Genomic DNA, 25,080 nt, shown 5'->3' with positions numbered 1-25,080 from the left:
TTTTGCTCCCGAGATAACAAAAAACCGTCTTGTGGTTGATTTCGCTCCTGTCTTCGGTGAAATGTGAGATATCATTCTCTAAGCCATTCGAGACGAATTCGGTTTTGTTTGCATTTATTTTAAGGCCAACTTTTCTGCATGTGCACACATACTTTCCATACTTTTCTAAATAAATGAAAGCTTTTGCAAAAGCTCACTTGATGATTGATTGCTGCATCGCTAGACTTCAATCGGTGCCAGTAACTTTAGAAAACATGTCACAATTCAGAAATAAAATTTGTTCTTTTATTTTTTTAAATGAAATACAAAACTAATTTCTGTAAATATCATTTCATAAATACATACATCTTTTTTCTTTAAATATAAATAGAACTTAGTCGGTAATAAATAAATCTATATGTAAACAATACTCATCTATTTACCTAAATACATATTTACTTACAATATAAATATATTAAAAACATTTATTCGATTTGCATGGAGGTACAAGTGACATTGCATAAAAGCATTCAAGGAAAGCAACACATTATTTAAGGCGACAACCTTAGTTACTAGCGTTACGTCTATTTTTTATAAGTTTTTTTTTGTAAAACATAAAAACTGAAATATCATTAAAATAAAGTAATTTAATTTTCCTATAAAAGCTCTCCACTACCACGGACTCAAAAAGCACTTAAGCTTTCATGCTTGCCCACAAACTTAGTAGCTAAATCTTCGTTTACGATTCTGATAGTGAATTGCCAGTAGGATTGTCAAAAGCAAAATGATGCACTGCAAAATAAAATCACAAAGTTAAAATATAAGAAACGAAGGAGACGTCTGCATCTAAGTGTTTGCATACTCACATCAAATCCCAAAAGGCCATATTCATAGTAAGCCGTTGTGACCGCCTCATCAGCGAAAGCTTCCTCTACTTTCGGCAAACAACCAGTGAGATGGAGATTCAAAGGATTGATACAATTAGCCTCCTTGCAGCAGCTTGCTGGTGGTGCGCGCGCAATGTGTATATAGTCTTCAGCAGAGTTAAGGCCACAGCAGGCGTACTTTTGGATGACAAGTGAAAACACAAAAAAAAAATAATTTCAACTTTCTTTAACCTGCATCAAAAATCACTTACCACTGACTGCACTGTATCCATGGAACCCGGCTGCAAAACCTCCTTACGCCATTGCTCCTCTATGCCCTCCATAGCATACCGTTTGAAGATGTCACGCGTGCTTAGGCAAATATAAACGATTATGAGGACGAGCAACACTGTGAGAAAAATGGCATACTGCGAGGAGTAAACAATTCAAATAAATATGTAAAAAAAATGTTAAAAAATATATAAAAAAATATGTAAACAAATTAGACTTATTGCCATTTACCGTCCACAAAAGGCGCGTTGATTCGCGTATTGTGCCAAAACAGCCAAAAAACGATATAAATAAGATGACACCGCCCAAAACTATTATGCCTATAGCATAACTCTGCGGCATTGCGCCCCAACCAAGACCACCGAAAAGTATCACCAAGATACCTAAGATCTGAAAATAAAATCAAAATATTTAGATTAATATTAGTGTTATAATACTTATATAGTTGATAGAAAGGGTTGAAGAATAATTAAATTTTATACTTAGCCTGCGCCATATGCTTATAATCTCGTTCGTGCAGCAGATGCCCGAAATTCTCAGTAGCTTTATGTAACGTGTGAAGTAGATAATATGCTTCACACATTATATTAGCTCGATTATTCGGACTAGCTGAAACCTACATATACATATATACATATAATTGGCGCATACACCCTTCTTGGGTGTACGGCCGAGCTCCTATTTGTGGCGTGCGTCTTGATGTTGTTCCACAAATAGAGGGGTGACCTACAGTTTCAAGCCGACTCCGAACGGCAGATATTTTTATGAGAAGCTTTTTCATGGCAGAAATACACTCGGAGGTTTCCCATTGCCTGCCAAGGGACGACCGCTATTAGAAAAATCGTTTTCTTAATTTTGGTGTTTCACCGAGATTCGAACCGATGTTCTCTCTGTGAATTCCGAACGGTAGTCACGCACCAACCCATTCGGCTACGGCGGCCGCCTAGAAAACATATGTTATTTTATTTCAATTTTCGTTCGAATATAATTCTAACCCGATTGCAGACACAAACGCGCCCAACACTTAGCAAATGTTACAAAACGCGTAATTCGGTGAAAGAAAGTAACCCGCCCATGCAGAATTGCCTTATACAAGATGGCGCAAAATTAATCACCCTAACGGAAGATTTATAATTTTTGCAAATGACGTTGTAGGTATGTCAATCATATTTGAACTAGATAGCTACAGTATACATACAGACAAGCAATGCAACACGTAAAGGTAAAGCTAAAGATTTACATTACTCAAAATGAATATTTTCTTTTAATTAGTAAAAAAATAAAATTGGATTGGAACTTTGCGCCTTTCTGTAGAAATTGTAGATTAGTTTCAATTTGCACTGTAAAAATCTGCGTCTAACCGAATGGTAGTCAAGTACATCACGCATGACAACGGGTGCATTCAAAGCTTTAACCTTCTTCAACACAGACCATTAAGCAGACTGGGGCCCATAACTTAGCAAATTTACTATTTCTTGTCAATAAGCAGAGGCTACAAAAGTCTTTAACCTCCATTTGGGGCATAGGACGTCAATCACTCCTCTTCCTCCGCCAACGGACACGGTTTTGTGCTAGAGATCTTAGTTCATTCCACGATAATCCAAGAGACTTCATTTCATCTTCTATTGAGCGCCGTCAGGTGGTACGTGGTCTGCCAATTTCTCCAGCAGTTTGTTGAAATGTATTCCAGCGCAGCGCTTGTTTAGCGACACTCCGTAGCGTTTGGCCAATCCAATGGCATTTCCTTTTTTTTTGATTTCTCATGCAACGTTGACCTGGTTAGCTTGTGCCAACAACTCGGCGTTGACTATATTGTCCGGGGCCAAAAAATTCACAAAATCCGACGAAGGTAGCGATTTATGAACGTTTGCAGGAGCTTCGTGATCATCGCAATTCCAGGTGGTGCAACCATATAATAGAACGGATTTGACGTTCGAGTGGAAAATGTGCAGCTTGGTGGGAAGGCTGATACTGTTGTTTTGTCACAATGAAGCGAAAATGCCAAAATATGATTTAGTTTTGCTAATTCTGTATTCGACATCTACCTCAGTACCCCCATCCGCGGTTAGCATACAGCCAAGGTAGCAGCCGATATGGTGTCGTTGAGATGCAGCGTTCTCGTGTTTTCTACGTTGACTTTGAAGCCGTTTGGTTTCAACTTCTCCTGCATGGCTTGTGTCAGCAATTTGAGGTCACACAGCTTTTATGCGAGGAAAGGAAGAATCAACGCAAAATAAGCTGTCGAGGTTGATTTGTCACACATAAATTTGATTTGATATTCTAAAAAATGTTGTCAGAGAAGAGGTTGGTGGTGCTCAAAAGCACTATAGGTCAATATAACAGGATTTTTCGCAAAATATGTATATATACAGAGTGCGCCATCTCGAGCTTCGGTATGGAAATATTGAATAACTTTAGCAACTAGCAAAATTGAATGTTTGTTGGTGTTTTTGTATTTGATTTTGTCCTTTACAGTCTGTTTCAACTGCACTTAGAACACAACATCCAACAAATGACCACCTTTACGAGCCACACAATATTGTGCTCTTTTTTCGAATTTTCCATTACTTTTGCTAGCATTTCGGGTGATATTGCCTCTATTTCAGATCTAATGTTGGTCCTGAGCGCTTCCAATGTAGTTCCAATAATCGTTGAGTTATTTGCACTTTGTAAGGAAACATGTGAAGATCCTCTTTTAAAATCCTTCTAAGAGTGGCTGCTGGCATGTTTAGCTGCTGGGCACGGTGACGATATGACAGATTTGGGCTTTTCAAAACACTCTGCTTGACAGTTTCAACAATTTCATTGGAGCGTCTTTTACGAACTGAAACACGTTGATGATTTGCTACGACCCCGATTCTTCAAAATTTTTAGTCAGATTGCGTATGGTGTTATCAGAAGGCACTTTACGACCGCGGTATTTTCGACGGTATGCACGTTGAGCAAGCACAATTGAACGACCATTTTCCAAATACATGGTCAAAATTTCCGCGCGTTCTTTAGGTGTAAAGTTATTCATCGTTAAAATTGTACTGAATTGACGTTTCCAAATTATTTTTTCTCAAGTCCTTCTGACAATGGATAGCAAAGTTATTCAACATTTCCATACCGAAGCTCGAGATGGCGCACCCTGTACATATATCCAAAATATATTCAACATACATACATATATATCCAAAATTCTAAAATATAACAGCTAACGATTTTTGACTACTATACGCTAATAGTTTAGAAGACCTTTCTAAAGTTAAATTATTATTTTAGTTGCCTAGGAAATAATATTTTAGCTTTGCGCATTTCTTTGGTAAAAAACTAAGTATGCTTTTTTCTATCATTATTATTTTATTCAGTATTCTCAGCTTTGTTTAGATTCAAAACGGACAAAAGCTGCTTATTAAGAATTAAACGACTATTAAAGCAAACAACATGCCAATCAACAATAAAGCAGCCGCAAACCCAACTACCACTGGCCGCCGTCTCAGGCCTCAATTAAATATATGTATACATATATTTATGCATGTAAGTATGTAGGTATACATATATGATATAATGAAAGCTTAGAAACTTGAATGCTGCTCACAGATTCTTGAATCAATTACACTATTTATAGCTAATAACGCAAACGTTACTCGTGGCATTACTAAGCGCTTATCTCAGTGGAGAGTGTGTAACGCGCGTGTGTGATTTAATTTTCGACGCCACAGAGGGCTGATTCACCGATGCATGCCACACGGCAAGAGGCTTGGCCTGAGACAATTGAGCATGCAAGCTCGCGCATAAGCTGGACACAACACTGACTAATGGAGCAACTAATGTGATTGCACATGGCTGTACGATGTGAACAATTGCCTAACTCATATTAGCTTTCATGTAATTTGCACGCAAATAGTAACAATTTGCAAATAAGAAAGGGTAAAAAAAAAATAAAAAATGGAAACGGCGGCAAATTGGCAAGTCGGTTCTTACATGTGCCGAAGTATCATAGATTGCAGAGTAGGGGATGGCAGAGTAGGGCATACATGTACACACATATTTCCCTTATTGGGGGCGTATGACAATCGTTTACTGTATGATAGTTGTAAGTAGGCAATATGATAATTGCAATGACAGTGTTGAATATTTAATTGTGCATAAATACATAGTAATGTGCACATTTCTTTATAATCAAGCTATTAGACGGGCAAATAAATTGTACTTCTTTGTATGTAGGTGAGCATTTCAGTTCATATAAAAATGGATATACACACACACTTGTCTCTAACCTATTTTCTAGTGTACCATATGTGGAGGCGTTATTTGTGGTCATGCAATGTACGTTTGTGTTTTTTTTTTATTTTTCACAAATATTTTTTTAATGAATCCACACGTCTGCAAAAATTCACCAAATATAACAGATGCAGCATACATGACACATAAATTTGTATTCGTAGATAAATATCAAATCATCGATTTTACTCAGAATTCGACTATGAGTAAACGAAAGCTGAAACGCGGTAGTCAAAACACATGGACTTTTTGAATTGGTGATCAAATTTTGTGGATGCACAGGGACCGTAACAGTTAAGCTTAGTTTATCGGTGAAAATAAAAGTTAAAATTTGGCTTTTCTTCTTTGGTCGGAAATAAATTAAAAGTTGGCCCTTATTTTATTGCGTCTTTTATTTTTTCAGTCAAATAGGAAAGCTAATATACAACTTTTGTTTTTTCAGTCGAAAATAAGTCAAAATTTGGGCCTTATTCGTTGACTCAAAAATAAAAGTTAAGTTTTAATCTTAACTTAAATTTTTTACCAAAAGGGGCTTGTAACATCAGAGTAGTTTTTAAAAGTTTTTATTTAAGTTTGAGCTGCTATTATTGATCAAAAAATACGAGTCCAATGTTAGCTTTTAATTATTGTATTACCAAAAAACCAACAGTCCAATTTTAACTTTCACTTTTCACGTGAAAAATTAAAATTAAGATTTAACTGTTCTTTTTGATTAGAAAAATAACGGTTAATTGCTGAATTTTTGAAATCTTAAATAGATAGACACATTTTTTCGGACCGACTTTTTGAATTTTGAATTTTTGAATGTCGAAAATCAGCGTTATTTTGGGTGTGATTGTGGGAGGATACGAAACGTGTCGAAACAAAATTTCTACCAACTCATTTTATACCGACTGAAATTGTTTTCATGTATTGTTGACATTTAGTAGAATAAAAAAAAATAGTCAGTAGCGCGTTAGAGGGGGAAAATACGTCAGCTGAACGCAATGATACATTCTTGCTTCGGCTGATGGTCTTCCCACAGCTACAAACGCAGCTGACCATCATTATTATATTTTCATATGTTTCCGAAATTATGTAAAAAAATTCCAATCGGCATAAAGAAGTTTTACTTTTCAATTTTTTTTTAAGTTCACCTGTTCAGCTGACGTGTTTTCACCCCTCTACCGCGCAGCTGCCTTTTTTTTTTAAATACTAAATGTCAACAATACATCAAAAAAATTCCAGCAGGTATAAAATGAGTTGGTAGAAATTTTTTTTCGACAGCATCCCACGCACGTACCCAGCGCTACTGAACCAGCTGAAGGTTGGTTTCGTCATCCGTTGGATGGCGTCTGCTTTCAGTATTAAAATCAGTCGGCATGAAATGATGAGGTCAAAATGACCCCTGGCTCCCGGACTATAAATTCTGTGGCAAATTATACAATGCATACAAATTCGCAGAAAAATGTTCCGTTATTTCTGCTTTTGTTCGTATGCATTGTCTAATCATAAAATATACCCAGTTTCGTGGTAAATTTCGCTTGTGCACTAAAGTGCAAGTGAGATTTACGAATTGCTGAAAAAACTTAATATTTCGATAATGTTTGTTTACTGCACGATCAATCGTTTTTCCCAAACGTCTAGAGTGGCAGGCAGAAAAATAAGTGGTCGTCCTCGCGTGGTTCGAACCAGTGCAGCCATAAAAGCCGTTCGTGAAACAAAATTCGCAGCAATCACCTAGGTAAGCAGAAAATCTTGTCCAGGGAAACGAAGGTATCGACCAGATCTATGTCCAGACTAATTAGGGAAAGTCTTCCGTCGCTCAACTGGTCATCTTTTGACAGCGCACTTTAAGAAAATTAGACTCGACAGATGCAAGCAGCTTCTTCGATGGCACGCGGTCAACGGCCATGAAAATATTATTTTTACAGATGAGAAAAATTTCACTTCAACATCTTGAACAGTTTTTAATAAGTAAAACGACAAAATCTATGCTAAAACTTCTAAAGACGCAAAAAATGTTATTCCATGGGTTCAACGTGGCTACCATCCAGCCTCCGCAATGGTTTGGTGGGGAGTGTCTTGCAAAGGTGCTACATCTCCTCTTTAATGGAGGGCGCAAAAACCACCCAGCACTGTCCAAAAAAGAATATTTCTGGGTTCACAGTCGCAGAAAATTGGCTGTCTGAAAGTCCAGATCTGAATCCAATGGACCACAAATTGTGGTCCGAATTGGAAAACATAAGCTGTCGAAGACCTCACAGAAATTTGGAAGGTCTTAAACAATCTTCGTTTCGAGCAGCGTCGTCAATACCCATGGAAACCGTGCGTACTGCAATGGATGAATGACCTAATTGTTTAAAGGCTTGTGTAAAAGTAAATGGTCACCATTTCGAATGAAAATTAAGAAACTTGATTTTTAATATTTACGTCATTAAATCAAACTAACTCCATTAAAAGAAGTATTATAATTTCATATCTATAACGGACTTAACTTGTAATAGAACTTATGGCAGGACCTAGTTATATGTATGTACCTGTATAGTTGTTAGTAGAATACTGTAGCGCACATAACTCAATTCTTGTTTAAGTCGTCTTGGGCAGTTATTGCTTGTGCCCATAATTTTGGGAATAAAATCATCATAAGATGCGATGGCGGTGATGTGAGCTTCAGTTCGCTGAAAACATCACACAGCTGTGCTGTTACACCTTCACTAGTGATCAACCAAGTATTTGACGTGGGGTAGGTCATCAACTTTAAGTGAGGCCTTGATAATTAAAATTGTTTATAATACAACCTACTATCAGGTACAAACAGTAGCGGTCCACTTGTGGTCTATTTTTATTAAGAAAGGGTATTTCAAAAGTCGTAAATGAATAATTCCTAGACGGTACCCTTTCTAAGTCATCATTGACATTTATCAAGTAGACAGATATACAATTTTACACGATAGAATAACGCCTTAAAATTATTGAAACTAATTATGAAATTGGTCGATCTTTAAGAGCAACGTATCGCAAAATTCACGATTTTTTGATTGAAATAATCGTCCGAATGAGTCGACAATTCAAGGGTTGGTAAAAAAATTTCATGGAACGGGTTCTGTCGAGTATAGAAATAGGACTGGAAGACCATAAACTGGACGTTCTGTTGAGAATATTGCTGCTGTAGCCCAAAGTGTTGCTGAACAACTTTTAACATCGATATCTCGTCGCTCTCAAAAATTAGGCATTCATGAATCGACAGTTTGACAGATTTTACCTGTAGACGTGCTCATGGTGGATATTTAAATGATGTCATTTTGCATAAATTGATTTTGCCGACGTTTTACAACGATGAAATTGCAATCAACGGTATAAAATGGTAATCAAAATGGTATATCAAACTAAATACAGTGCACTCGCGATAACTCGAACTAATTAAAACAGGCGCTGTTCGATTTATCGAATTTGTTCGACTTATCAATTGAGTGTGCTATGTTAAAAAAACAGTCATCGATATCGATTTTTTTCAATTAAATTTATTTATTTATTTACATATGGATATGAACATGAATATGTTTAAAATAATTAATTCGTTTCAATATTTTTCATCAAATATTTGGCAGTCTTTGTGTCAGTTACACAAAAAAAGTCAGCTTTAACAGAAAAGTTAGGCCGAAAAGAAAGTTGTAATGTGTGTTTGTCTTTTCTTGCCTGCAGCAATGTTGAATATGACTTTTTCACGCAGCAATTGAAGAGTGTTAACCTTTGCGGGGCTTACTTGTTCAGTTGTGGCCCACTGAATTACATTATTGATAGAGCTAACTGCCTCCTCAGATGATATCCGCTCACATGTCTCAGTTGTGTTGTTAAACTCAGACTCAGAATCACTAGTTTCAATTATTACTTCTGTGTCGGTAAATTCGGCACCATCATTCCATTTGTTAACATCATAAAGCGTAAATTCGACCTGTAAATTATGTTTTTCATGTTATGTTCTTTCAAGATGAGTCCACTTATTGGGTAATTCTTTTTTCTTTGGGACAGAAACCATTTGTATAAAGCGGCTTTCATTTTAGGAAACTCAGAAGCTTTTAAAGTTCTCCTCTTCCCAGGACCCAAAAACGTGTTGTTTACTGCTTTTAAAATTGCCTTGTCTTTCTTTTTTATAAGACTTATGGTGGACTTGGCTACCCCATATTCCTTCGCTAGAGAAGTAACACTACATCCACGTTTAATTTTGTTAAGGACTTCAGCCCTCTCTTTTAATGTTAAACACTTCAACCTTTTACGATCCATTACTCACATGCACTGATACACTACAAATGACAAATTTAAAGCAATTTGGTCAATGCAAGATGTTGTTCCCAGAAAACTAACGGGATATTAACGTCGAAATATTCATATGGACAATACACTAAAAAAAAAAAAAAAAAATAATTGGCGCGTACACTTCCGTTAGGTGTTTGGCCGAGCTCCTCCTCCTATTTGTGGTGTGCGTCTTGATGTTGTTCCACAAATGGAGGGACCTACAGTTTCAAGCCGACTCCGAACGGCAGATATTTTTATGAGGAGCTTTTTCATGGCAGAAATACACTAGTATACATATAATTTATATACATATACTATTACATATGTATGTAGGTACAAAATGTACATGTTTGAAAAGAATGTGTGTATAAATAAATTTGTTTTTTTGTTCGAGTTATAGCGCTTTAATATTGTTCGAGTTACAAACTAGTCAATAGGGAAAAAAATGTGTTCGAGTTAGCACGTCGTTCGACTTAGCGGCTATTCGAGTTACCGCGAGTGCACTGTAATTCAAAATCAGTGCACATTGTATTCGGCCTGAAAAAAAAAACTATTTAAAATCCAGTCTACATAAACAGCGTAAATACACCGTGCGTCAACGAGGCAAAATATCCTGGAATTACTTTTGATGCTAAACTGCGTTGGAAGGCGCATGTCAAAAAACAGCGTGAAGAGCTGGAATTAAAAACAAAAAACCTTCTTTACCTATTGGCAAACACTCTATTCTGTCAACGAACAAAAAACCACAGCTATATAATCAAATTCTTAAACCGATCTGGACGTATGGCATTCAGTTATGGGGATACTCAAGCGAATTTTGCATGACTATTTTCCAACGATTCCAATATAAAGTTTTGCGCAACATCGTCAATGCAATGTGATCTTGGTATGCTGCTCGTCATTGACGATGTTTAGGGACACATGTGAACGCTGAATCATTGGCTTTGCTCCAGCCAAATACTCATCGTCGGCGGCTCAAGCGTAAAACAGTTTTAGACCAGATGGGTACCCAGTATCAGCTGTACCTTATATATTTATACATTCATAATCAATTTAGTTTTTCCTTTTTCACTAACAGTTGTACTAGTTGTAATTTCTAAACGTTATTCTTTTTATACTTCAAGATTCGTTAATAAAAAAAACTTTGCACATATAATTGTTGAGAGCCATATTTTGAATAAAAATAGTAAATCCTGAAATAATATAATTTTTAATTTGTTGAGTTTTATAACGACATTTAGACGCACCTTTCGAAAGACCCTTTAGAACTAGCTGGTTAACGTGACTTCACTCGCATGCAATATTAAATATTTATATCAACAAAACCAGCAAGGCGTCCGCCGTAGCCGAATGGGTTGGTGCGTGATTACCATTCGGAATTCACAGAGAGAACCCAGGTTCGAATCTCGGTGAACCACCAAAATTAAGAAAAAGTTTTTTCTTATAGCGGTCGCCCCTCGACAGCCAATGGCAAACCTCCGAGTGTATTTCTGCCATGAAAAAGCTCCTCATAAAAAACATATCTGCCGTTCGGAGTCGGCTTGAAACTGTAGGTCCCTCCATTTGTGGAACAACATCAAGACGCACACCACAAATAGGAGGAGGAGCTCGGCCAAACACCTAACAGAAGTGTACACGCCAATTATTTATTTTTTTAATGTAATTAACACCTATTTGGTAAATAAATTTCAAAGAAAGGAAGTGGTTTTGGTCTAAAAAGTATGTATACATGTGCACTTCACATTATAAAAAAAATATCAATACTTTCTGAATTAAAAAAAAGTAGCAATGCCACTAAAAATACTCTTTAATTAATAAATCTATTATTTATTTGTTGATTTGTTCATAATGTCAAATTGAAATATTTTCTTTACAAAATTACCTTAAAAGCGCGTTTGTAATCATACTCTTGTACTAATACATGAAAATTTGAAATTTGTATACTTGAACGGAAGAATTCTGATAATTTTCCATTTATCCATAAATATGAAGAATTTACCAATGAAAACAAGGTTAACTTTATGTGTGCACGGATGCGTTTCTAAATTTATTAAATACCGTTTTATTATCTATTAAGAAACCATTTGAGATTAGCAATTTTATGTACAATTTTGGTTTGATTTTGCTTCAAAGAGTTAAGTGATTTTACACATTATGTATGATCGACTGTTAGAAGACTAATGAAAATTAATAATTATATTAATTCGGCTAAAAATAAAATAATGAGCATCACACTTTCATAAAATATTCGATTTTATGATCTTTAAAATATGGAATTTTTCATGTTTTTCGCACTAAAGCGCATCCTAGAAAGATATTTTGTTAAAATTAATTACTTTTAAAAAAATTCTAGTTTTTTAAATACACTTTCGCGGCCAGCAACTTCAAATTAAAAATGAAAAGCCTTAAAATCGCCAAGCTGAGAAAACTCAGAAACTGATTTTCTATACGAGACTCAGATTTTCTACAAAATTTTGTTTCATCAGCTCTCAAGCCGACTGTCGAAGGATGTTATTATTTGCAGGTTTTTCACCCTTTTACATAGCAGCGATCAACTGACGGTCTGTACTATACGTAAAAAGCAATACCGCTACCAATTTATATGAATTCGCTTTTTAGTAGCTAAAGTAGCTAAAAATAAGATGTCAAATATGCCTACAAATACGTGGAAATTTAAAATTGGGGCAATTTTCCCAATGTGAGATTAAGCGCACAATAAGAAAATAATCGGTAGATCGCTGATTCCTCAATGTCTGGCTAGCGAACAACTGTCAGTACACAATTTCTGATAAAGTTTATCTAAAGATAAGGTGCCAGTTAGCTGGTAAAAGATAAAACAAACATTAGCAGCTAACTGCAACGTGGCCCCCAGGAAGTATTGAGTCTCGTATAAAAATTAGGAAAAAAAAAAATGTTCTAATAGCGGTCGCCCCTCGGCAGGCAATGGCAAACCTCCGAGTGTATTTCTGCCATGAAAAAGCTCCTCATAAAAAACATATCTGCCGTTCGGAGTCGGCTTGAAACTGTAGGTCCCTCCATTTGTGGAATAACATCAAGACACACACCACAAATAGGAGGAGCTCGGCTAAACACCCAGAAAGGGTGTGCGCGCCAATTATATATATGGGGCATTCTTCGCCAACCGGACACCCTCATCTGCCCAGAACAGTTTTTATAAAAAAAATTTTTCCCTATGCCGAAATAAAAGCTTATGTCATGTACTTTAATTTGTCATGTGGCACTTTTTAAATATTCAAGATGGACGACGAATATTGACAAATATGTTGGAAGCTTAACAAAAGATTCGAGTCTGCAGCACCAGTACCAGAAATACTAAGAAGCCATTCCTTCCAAATCTCAAACAAAAAGGAAGTGATAATTAAAAGATTTTCCAATTCTCCAGAAGAAAAAAAAGTTTTACTGTGAAAAAAATCCTGTATTATGAAAAAAAAATTCCAATTTCAGCAATTTCCTTCAATATTTATATTCAGCAGCGAACCCAGAAACCCCCGAGCATCATGTCAATATTCGTCGTCCATCTTGAATATTTAAAAAGTGCCACATGACAAATTAAAGTACATGACATAAGCTTTTATTTCGGCATAGGGAAAAATTTTTTTTTATAAAAACTGTTCTGGGCAGATGGGGGTGTCCGGTTGGCGAAGAATGCCCCATATATATATATAATCATTGAATTTCTTTTATAATAATAACACATATATTTTTCTTCCTTTCTTTTGTCCCGTTTTACTTGGGGTCAGCTTTCTTAGTTCGGAATCGCCAAATTTTTCAATCTTGACTTGTCCCGGTGTTTAAATTCGCACGTTTCATGTCGCTTTCGATCTACTTCGTCCATGTACGAGTATGTTGGGGTCGCTTTGGGTTTTTCGGCGCCGTAACTATGTTTAGAACTTTCTTTATCATATTGGAGCTAGGCGTCCATTGGACCTGACCATACCAGCGAATACGGTTCTCTTGTATCTTTTTGCTCAATCGGCGCGATTCTAAGACTTCCACGAATGTATTGGTTTTAATTTGTGCTATCTGAAGTTTCTTTTGTGGGGCTTTTCTAGCGCCCTATACTTGAATATATAACAGGGTGAGAATGCACAGACGTTTTATAGATGTTGTCTTTTAGATGGAGTGACATTTTCTATCGCATAGCACGCGATTAAGTTCTCCATTTAACCAATTACCCTATGCTGCAGTCAATGAAGACGATTTTTCCGGGATTTATTATTATTATTATTAAAACGGCGCCCAAGTATGATACTTAAATTAAGAGTTTAGCAGAAAAAAGTTGGAACAAAGTTACGCACAATACTGTAGGGGCATAAAAACATACGTACATACAGGTATGTGAGTGCGCATATACGTATGTACGATTTTTCACTCTAACTTAAATACTAACGACCACCGGCACATGGCTCAAAGTCATCAAGACCTTGGTGCGTTATGTGCGGTTGCCTGTTTATAGACATGAACTCCCATGGCAAATAGTTGTGGTGTTAACTCACTTAACTGAAGTGGAAATGATATCATCTGGACTAACTAACTCGAAGGTTTGCCTATTTTTTTCCTAGCACAGCCTAACATAAAAGTCTTTTGGCTTCTCCCACTGCTCACTCAACCTCAAGCCTGTGCTGTACCGTGTGGCTCATTAGAGCGTGTTGAGACTATGACTTTTTAATACATATAAGAGTAGATATGTTTTTATGGATGTTAATATGTATAGATGCGTATATACATATTTTTGAATTTTCTGCGTATCAATATTTTTTACGTTTTAATTTCTTTGCTTGCCTCAACATGTTCTTGCGGTCAGAGCCAACATACTCTGGCATAGAGTCATGTTCACAATGTTGGTTACCTACGGCGTTAACTGGATTAACACCATTAGCTGTTGCTGTCATTTTTGACTCAAGTAATGAAATATTAGCTGCATAGAAAAATATATGAGTATTGTGGTTTGTTTGCATACTCATAAATACATAAATACAATGCGGGTCGATCTTTTGTCTAACCAAACGAAAGCCATAAGTCATTTGAAAGCATATGCAGATTCAAAATTTCCAAGAAATAGTGGATCAGAAATGAATGCGAATGTGGATTTTAAAAATTAAGACCATGTCTTTTTTTAACCATATAATCCATAAACGAAGTCTTAATTGGAGTACTATTTTATTGGGATACGATCTACACAGTAACGTATTCCAATTGACTCTGAACCTATACTCGTACACATAAAAAATTCACTCAAAAGCTACTGCCTCAATTTTAAAATTGTTTACATCGTTGGAAATGCATTTTGTGTAACATTCATTTTAACAGGGTGTTGCCACCTTTTTATATTAAGCCAAGTAATATATTAAGAAATAAATATAAATATTACAGCATGGGTAAAAAAGTAAATATTTTTAAGAAAAAAATTATTCTAATATAAAAAAAATTTGTTGATAGCGTTGCTACGTGAATTTTATTGCTAATCACAAATTGCAATTTAATATTTAGTGTCTCGAATGAGAGGAATTAAAACAAGTTTGAAAAAAAATTTAAGCCGAGGTTGCCATCGTTTTCTTGGAAATTAAAAAATTTATTACAAACATTTATTAATTGTAAAGAAATATATATATATACATACATACGTCCATACATATATCAATGTCGCCGTAAATATAGATTTACACCAATAATAGTTGCCATAGCGTTGCCATTTAAGTAAAAAATAATAATTAATTACAAAATTTATTTAGAGGTTAGGATATGCATTCAAAAGAATAAGAGCTTCAATTGGAATTACCATAAGTTTTATGATGGAAATGGTAAATGGTACAGCTCAATTAAGCATAGGGTATTGTTGGTATGACGGATATCACAATTGAGAACACCTTAAAGGTGATTTCCAAGGATGTTAGAATATCGTCTTACGAATTCGCTTTGTTATCAGAGCCCATGAATAAATAAACAAAAGGAAGGGGAACTACTTATGAAGAGGCAGAGTAGGCGAAAGCAATAGAAACTATCACACATTAACACGCCGCACTTCGTTTCCGTTCGTTTGACTACCAATATTACCAAGCCATTCACTAAGTTTTTACAAACATATAATTTCTCCTCTCTATGTTTGTTTTGTTCGTTTCTTTTGTATTGGTAAAGGTCTTGACGTCAGACTTGTCAAAATCGCTAAAATAAAGTAAATGTTTTGGGAAGACGTTAACTTCAGTAATCAATTCGCCTTGGGTTGTATCAGTAGATCAGCTGATTTTTGTTTTTTCTTTCGCCGTGTACATCCGGATGCCAGCGTAAAATTAAATGTCGAAAAGCCGTTCCATTTGCACTATAGCATGCTTTTAGTTTCAACTTTATGTCGGCTGAGCAACAAAGTTTCTTTTCTTTTTCCTTTCTAATTTCTTTTGTCATGACATTTCTAATGTTCAAAACATTGTTGTTGGTCTAGTGCCACCACCCTTAATCAATGCGTCTCATCTATATTAGTAACTTTACCCCAAAAGAATTCGCCTTGATAATATCTACCAAAAAGCGCTATAACCATCTAATCGGACCAAACGCTATTGGAAAAATACTTTTCTATCATTTGGTGTTTAATGCTCATAGTACGAGGGGTGCCTTTTATATTTCGGGATTTGGCAACCCGGGTGTTGCAATCTGGCAACTGACAGCAGAACGTTTTGAAATACCAGCGCTATTTGTGTTGTTTACAGTAACTTAAAAGATTCATCTCGGTCCATAAATGGAATTAAATCGTGAACATTTTAGTGCGATTATTTTTTACAACTTTCGACGTGGATTAACTCAGCAACATTGCATGGATGAACTTAATTCATTTTTTGGCGATGATGGAGGACCAGTGTTAATCGATGGTATGGTGAGTTCAATCGTGGTCGTAGTTCACTCCAAGACGAATTTCGTGAAGGTCGTCCAAAATGAGTTGTTGTTCCGAAAACCAATGATGCTGTGCGCGAACTGATATTGCAAGATCGTCATGGGACCTATCGTGAGATTGAGACAATCTTAGGCATTAGTGGGACCACATTACATAAACATTTTATTGTCAAAAAAATTTGTTCGCGTTGGATCCCACACAATTTGTCAATCGCTCAAAAAAAGGTCGCTCGTGTCAATTGGTCGAAGGAAATGCTCAAAAAAAAACGATCGCAGGGCTTCGAAACACGTCTATGACATCGTGACAGGTGATGAATCATGGATTTACGCGTATGAGCCCGAAAGTAAACAGCAGTCGACTGTATGGGTGTTTCAAGATGAGCCAAATCCAACAAAAGTTGTTCGCGCACGAAGCACTTCCAAACAAATGGTCGCCTGTTTTTTTCGGAAAAACTAGACATGTCGCAACCGTACTACTACAACAACGCAGAACAGTAAATTCTGAGTGGTACACAACCATTTGTTTGTCAGTTGTCTTCCAAGAAATTAGGAAAACCAATCGGCAAAGACGGATCACTACTCACCAGGACAATGCGAGCTCTCACACATCGGTTCAAACAACTGCATTTTTGAGCACCCAAAACGTCGAATTAATGGGTCATCCGCCGTATAGTCCTGACTTGGCACCGAATGACTTCTTTTTATTCCCGTATGTAAAAAACAAACTGAGAGGTCAACGTTTTTCGACACCTGAAGAAGAGGTTGCGGCATTCAGAATGCATGTTTTGGAGGTCCCTCATTCAGAGTGGCAAAAGTGCTTCGACAATTGGTCCAAACGCATGCAATAGATATTTATGGAGAATATTTTGAAAAACAATAAAGTGATTTTCGATGATTAAAATTTGTTTCTGTTCTCTAATCCCGACATATAAAAGGCACCCCTCGTAGTAACTCAATGTAAATATTAAGACAATTTTAAATAAATAAAAGTTTCGGTTGAAAATACTTCAGCTCTCTTTATAACAATTAAATTGCAGGCGGGCGAATCTCACTCAGTGGCTTATATTAGTTTCAATAAATATAATAATTAAGGTAACTCAATAATTTTCCAACTTCTTCCCACAAAAGTCAAACTAGACCTTCAATGAATTTTTACATTAACTGCAGCAAGTTCGAGATTTCATTTATTAGTCTGAAAATGAAAATCAAACATACGATACTTATAGCAAATTTTTCTAATAATGAGAATAGGCATTTTTTGAGAAACATCGAAGCCAAAATAGCAAAATTTTTATAAGTATAAATGGTAATATTTTTACTCTGTAGACTTGAAGAAGAAAATACCCCTAAAAATATTACTACGATTTACTGTATATTACAAAAAAATTTGATATATGACTCGGTAAAAAAAGTAGCTCTGGATTTGCACAATACTGTAGATATGGCTTGGTGAGAAATAGAGTAATTATGCATGACGGTAAAAAACATTATTTATTTATTTTATTTATTTATTTTTCAAAGAAGGTCGTGGAATGGTCGGGAGGAGATAATGAGCATACGTTTTGATGAATAAGTAGGTATTAATTGTTGGTATATTCAACATGCATACATACCTACTAGCTGCGTATGTTTTTTATGTACAAACATAAACATATTTACTCTTTGCTATTTTTGGTGTGTAGCTTTTGCTAAGCTATGGAAGGGTACCATATAAAGTGAAAAATGTAATGGATGTGTTAGTTGGCTCAAATTAAGTTTCAATTTTCATTCGGGCTAATGAAAATTTTGGGGCGGGCTGATTACGTACAACGAATAAAAAAATTGAGAGGCAAACCAAATGGCGAGTAGCTGTTCATATATTAAGTTTGAAATAAAATACATTTTTAATTAATTAAGTTTCCTGCGCTTAATGCTTTTTATATGGAAATTTATTAATATGAATATATTTGTATGTAAATTGTAGACGAGTGTAATAGACATATGTACACACAGAAGTGTAATAAACCAAAAATATGAACATTTTTATTCGGCCCTGTTGGGAGCTATGAACTCTTCGCCTCAATACACCAAGATTTCGTGATTTTTACTACTCTTAAGGTATGTAATTTTTATTTAGTATAAATTTCAAAAACTAACAGCAAGTATTCAACGTTGAAAGAAATTTCGTCCTTTTTCCATATCAATGTATTCACCTTTTATTATTAAAGTTACTCATACGACCCCCTGGCTTTATGCCTTTAATGCTTGGTAATTCTACAAGGCTGTGCCTGAAACTAATTATTTTCAGTTTCCCATCCCAAATGAACTAAGACCTTCATTGGCGTGAACATACACCGGCCAGTAGAGGATTCCTCTTCCTCGTACTCTTTAGAGTATTTCTTTCAAGTTAATTAGGTTAGCATAAAGGGCTGCCCACGAGAGGGGCTCACTTAAACAAAGAAGCAAATTCGTCCATTGTGATGCCATATAGAAGCAGAGAGAGAAGAACCAAATAGGGGCACAAAGGAAGAAGAGGCTTTGGAGTGGGGGATCACGACCTAACCTAACCTAGCTTATTACTTTTTTATTACTTGCTTCAAGCCGCTGATGAATTTCACCAGGTGTGTGATATTTAAACCTGCTATATCCGCAGCTGTAGCAAAAAAGTGAGAGCCCCGATGTCTGAGACTTAACCGAACGAGAGTAGGGCGAAGTAGAAGGTGCTGAGATGATTCCACCTCATCCTCCAGGCAGCTTCGGCAGAGAAGACTTGAAGCGATTCCAAGTCTCACCGCATGGATACCTAACGGAGAGTACTCGGTAAAGACACCCACCAAATTCAAGAACTCCGTCTTTGTTAGCTTCAGATGTTCTCTAGAGCGCCCACGATCTACCAGTGGCAAGAAGAATCTCGCGACTCTGCACTTTTGTGTACTAACCCAGCGCTCTCTGACGCTAGGTCCATCTTTGCAGGAGTAGACCATAAATTCCCAGAGAAACCTCAATCCTCTCATTTCGCGGAAAAGCTATCTCGAGGGTCGCCTGTCTAGTCAGCTCATCAGCTCAGCGGTTTCCCCCTATGCCATTGTAACCGGTACCCCAAATGAGTCTAATATCAAAGTATTGGGATGCAGTAGAGAGAGAAATTAAGCTTTCGCCGACTAATTTCGAACGCACAAACAACAAACAGACGGGTATTCCTTACAGTAATTAGGGAAATAAACAACCAATCCACTGCTTCTTTAATTGCGGCTACATCCGCTTTGAAAACACTACAGTGGCCCGGAAGCCTAAATTTACTACCCCATGAATCCTTCTGTTCAACTTCAAGCCATATTAGCCATGCTTTGCATACTCGTACATATAACTGAAATGGTTTTGATAGTAGATAATCAATCAACACCAGGATATGGAAATACAATAGATGGAAATGCCACTCGTCGATTTGTTAGGAGTGCAGATATTACAGGATTGGACATGAATCTTATAAAAAATTTCGATATCATACTCAGGACGTTATCATCTGGCTGTTATTTTAATATACATAGATACATTTTTAAATTTAACAAAACTATCTATCTCGTGCTCATGAGTGGTTTACACGTTTCAAAGATGGTTGTGAGGACATAAAGCACAATGAACTTACGGGCCGCGCAAAATAAGTAATCACCGAAAACTTCATAAATTTATCAAAAATTAACCGAAATCATCGTTAAAATTCATGAAATCGGAGTTGAATATCTCATCGATTTATCGCATTTTAACTGATTATTTGGGCTTACGAGAGGTCTGTGCACGTTAACTGAGGACCACAAATTGCTCAGAATTCAACATTCGAAAGACCTCATTAAAGAAGCGAGAAAAGACGAGAACTTCCTTTACAACATTGTAACTGGTGATGAAGCGTGGTGTCTTCAATATGAACCTGAAACTAAGCGTTAAAGTGCCGAATGGAAGGTCCCAGACGAGCAACCGTCCAAAAAATCGCGTTTGGAGAAGTCAAAAATCAAGTCGATGCTCATTTGTTTTTACGACTCCAAGGGAATTGACCACAAGGAGTTCGTACCAATGGGCCAAACCGTCAATACAAGTTTCTATCTTGGCGTTTTGAAGCGTTTTTTGCATCGCATTCGTCGAATTCGCCCTGAATACCGCGAAGGAGGAAGCTAGTGCTTATTGCATGAAAATGTATCATCTCATCGATTCACTCTTGTGACTGATTTTTTGACTGGATGTAGCATTTTAACCACCAATCACTCACCATATTCGCCCTATGTCGCTCTTTGTGACTTCTACCTCTTCGGAAAATTGCATTCGGTCATGAAAAGAAAACGTTTTGCGTCCGTAAAGGTCATCCAAAAGGCTTGTACCGACATTGTGCAAGACTTTTCGGTCAATGACCTGAACCACTCTTTCAAAAAGCTTTTAGATCGCGCAAAACCGTGTCTCGAGACCAGATGGGAGTATTTTAAATAAATAAACTCAAAGTTATCAGAACAAAGCTCCTGTCGTTTCTATTTGAGCTCAGTCTTGTTTATTTTGGACTTCATTTTGTAAACCAATAAATCAAGCACAATATTACAACTGTTGAAATTTTACTTCTTCTACGAAATACCATTACATGAAATAATATTTTAATGCATGTTTATTTTCGAGCAAAGTACAGTCATCCCTTGAATTATAAGAAACCGTGGTGTTACTAAATCAAATACGGTTGCTTTAACAACCATTTTGTTCCATAAAAATTATTGCCTATAATCAAGTGACTCGGACTCTATATGTTAAATTCGTCGACAAAATCTATAAGTTAGAGGAAGAAGAAAAATCACACATACGAGTACACAAATGACTTCAGCAACATTTTCACATTTGCATTAAGAAACTTTGCTCTGAACCTTACCGAATATTTCCATCAACAGTGACCATCGGTCGTTGAGCGGACGAATGACTGTCACGGGCCTTGTAGAGTAACAAATAATCGGAAGTGAGCACGCAATATTACGAATAGAGACTTGCTCAATATCTTGTTGATCACATCTGTAATAAGCACCCAGCGGGAAATTCATAAAAAGAAAATTACTGCCAATCTACCTTCATTTATTATTGCCACCCATGATTGCCACCTATAAATGTGTTTAAACGTATAAATAGAGATGGAAGTGGAACGTTTCAAAATTGTATCATTAGAATCAAATCAATGGCATTTCAATTGCTATTTTTTGGCCTTTGTCTGGAAGTTAGTTTTAAGGAAAATTTGAATAACGCAGCCAAATCTTGACCGATTTCGACTTCTAACTAAGTTATCACTAAAGAGGTGTTTTCTCGTCCCTTTTATTTTATTGAAAATTAAACCATGCACGTCGCAATTTGTTTTTCGCAAATGCCATTATTCTAACTCAATTGATGCAACTTTTATAAAAATCTATTTAGCTTAAACTCTTTTATCATCTGAGGGGATTTTTTCGAAATACTATATTTCGGCAGATGTCTTAAGATATATATATCTCATAATTCCGATGGGAAAACCCCGCCATTATTTATTATATGGAGAGTGATGCCCTCTAATGTACATATGCCATCTTAATCAAAAGGTTCTCGGAACAACCGCCAGGTGACGCACTAAGCCAACTGATGTGAGTTGTGTTTTGTTTTTGTTAGGCTGCCACATCTGTGATTTTTATCGCCATCGCTTGGCATTTATCACCATTGCTTGACATTTATAAAAGTGGCGTCGTCTTGAATAAATCTACCGTTGCACGTGTTTTCAATTTTTCAAAGTTTCAAAAAATGAATTTGAATTTCCAATAACGTATTTGTATTAAATTTGCGTTAAAAATTGATTCAATGGCACGAAAATCTTACACTCGTAAATGTTGAGCAACGGTTTCGGTATGAATACTCTAGAGAATACAGCCGTTTACGAGTGGCATGAACGCTTCAGAATAGATCGTGAGTCCATCGAGGTTAGAAAACGTAGTGGCAGGCCGCCGACATCGAAAACTGATGAAAATATCAATAAAGTTCAAGAAAAGTTGGTAAATAACCGCAAATTAACCATCTGAGAGGTGGCAGAGGCCTTGAACACTGCTTATGAATCCGTTCAGGGCATTGTAACTCTTGATTTGGATATATGTTGTATTGCTGCAAAGTTGGTCCCAAAGTACCGGAATTTCATGGAAATAAGGACCGCCTTCCTATCACCAAAGATATGATATCCGAGACTGAATCCGACTCAATATTCATCAAACGGGTCATTACTGGGGAGTACAACACGCAATACATAAATCAGGCGAGCCAGTGAAGAGCTCCGAATGAACCAAGTCCAAAAAAGCCACGTCGTTTTCAGTCAAAAAAAAAAAAGTGAAGCTCACGATTCTTATGAATTACAATGGTATTGGATACCACGAATTTTTGCCAGAAGGTCAGACAGTTAATAAGGACTATTATTTGGGCGTTGTGAGACGCTTACGTGAAGCAATTCGCTAAAAAAGAAAGCATTTGTGGGAAAACAACTCGTTGATTTTGCATCATGATAACGCACCGTCGCACAGTGCTATCATTATCCATGAATTTTTGACTAAGAACGAAACGAATACCATCCACTAGCCATCGAATTCAGCTGATATGGCGCCTTGCAATTTTTTTTAAGTTCTGTTCTGATCGAGTCAAGAAACCACTACGAGGAACACCCGCAAGGACGGCTGTTATTGTTATACCGAAAATAAAGTTCCAGAAATGTTTCGAGAGCTGGATCAAACGCTGGCATAAATGCTTTGCAGTTGATGGGAAGTACTTTGAAGGCGATAATAGAGCTTTTGAGGAACAAACTTGTATATTGAATTTTCGGAATATATTCCGGGAACTTTATAAACTTTCGATGCATCCGGCGGCCGCCGTAGCCGAATGGGTTGGTGCGTGATTACCATTCGGAATTCACAGAGAGACGTCGGTTCGAATCTCGGTGAAAGCAAAATTAATAAAAACATTTTTCTAATAGCGGTCGCCCCTCGGCAGGCAATGGCAAACCTCCGAGTGTATTTCTGCCATGAAAAAGCTCCTCATAAAAATATCTGCAATTCGGAGTCGGCTTGAAACTGTAGGTCCCTCCATTTGTGGAACAACATCAAGACGCACACCACAAATAGAAGCAGGAGCTCGGCCAAATTCCCAAAAAGGGTGTACGCGCCAATTATATATTTATTTTAATGATATCACAATCGCACTTTTGTCAGTTAATTTTGAGATTTCGAGTTTGTAAGCTCCATTTGTAACTTTTTTTTTTCGTTCTCTTCTTGATTGGCGTGGTAAGAGAGTACTGCTAGTCGCTTCTTCCTTGCGCTAACTACCACGAATCAGACACACCAAGTGAAGTCAAGTGGTTGCCCACTTAAACTATCCGCCTTCATCTTCTGCTTCCACCTGCAGGTACCACTCCTAATATGTACTTTTTGGGTTGTAGCATTAATATCCGTTTGTAATTTACCCATAGATTATTTATTAGCATAGATCGTACATATAATAATACACAATCCTAATTTACAGCTGAGGTTTAGTAAATGGCTTTTCAATTCCCTCAAATTCACACTTACCGCCCATAGCATATTCAGCAAGAATAGTGAATATTTTATTGTGCCTGTTGCGCAGCTCATTTTGGCAAGACTCCTTTTTTCCGCTTATGCACAACAATAAAAATAACGAAACTTAAATTAAATTTTCAAACACTGCTCGTTGTCCGTGTATTACCGCGCGCTTCAATTCATTTGAACCGCCAAATCACGACTACTTTCAAATGTCACAAATTAAACAAACACGCCACATACTCATTAAAAATAATTAAGAATCACACTTGAAAAACAATGTTATACGAAAAAAGACGCTTGGCAGAACTGGCTGAGCTGATGAGCACGCTTTTAAAATCCATTTGCTCTGCACCGCACCGATTGAATAATAAATACAAATTTAGTATATTACAATATGGCAAAGCAAAAAACGAAAATCTTCGAAAATAATCTTGAAAGTCTACGCTTAGCATACGCAGGTACAAATGTATGTAGATATATACATACATACATACATATATACATATGTACAATGAAAAATGCGCGAAATCACAAAAAAGACAATACACGCACAGAAATAAAAACCGGCGAAGGTTTATTGAAAAAATTGCGCACTCTCTCGACAAACTCAGAAATCGAATAGAAATATTAAACAGATTGGAATAATTTTTCAATATTTGTGCGCGCCCTAGAATAGCTCAATAACAGCGTCACTGCTGCTGTGCGATTTGACTCGATAACTGACTCGACTAACCGGCGGATACGATACGGCGGCACGGCGACGCGACTCCACTCCACTGTTACTCAAAAGCAAATGTGCTCAACAATCGAGCTATCAAAGCAAAGCGTAGCCGCCAAGCAACCAAAAGCCCCAAAGCGATTCACCAGCATTTAGCGAACTGGCGAACTACCGAGCCAATGGCCACGGTCACGAACAAACTAAATAGCGTTACGCTACTCTA

The 25,080-nt window shown here is 36.6% G+C and overlaps 1 protein-coding gene across 1 annotated transcript; it reads right to left on the bottom strand.

Moving 5' to 3' along the window:
* Positions 1-263: 263 nt before the first annotated feature.
* LOC128867715 (protein late bloomer-like) lies at positions 264-25,080 on the bottom strand. Its single transcript, XM_054109166.1, has 5 exons — positions 24,149-25,080; positions 1,368-1,526; positions 1,118-1,273; positions 846-1,043; positions 264-771 (listed from the first exon to the last, which is right to left on the bottom strand). Exons 1-5 carry the CDS (start codon positions 24,206-24,208, stop codon positions 700-702), a joined length of 645 nt encoding a protein of 214 aa, XP_053965141.1. The 5' UTR covers positions 24,209-25,080; the 3' UTR covers positions 264-699.

Source organism: Anastrepha ludens, chromosome 6 (assembly GCF_028408465.1).
Source record: "Anastrepha ludens isolate Willacy chromosome 6, idAnaLude1.1, whole genome shotgun sequence".
Taxonomy (NCBI): Eukaryota; Metazoa; Arthropoda; class Insecta; order Diptera; family Tephritidae; genus Anastrepha; species Anastrepha ludens.
This window is presented reverse-complemented; position numbering and strand designations above follow the sequence as displayed.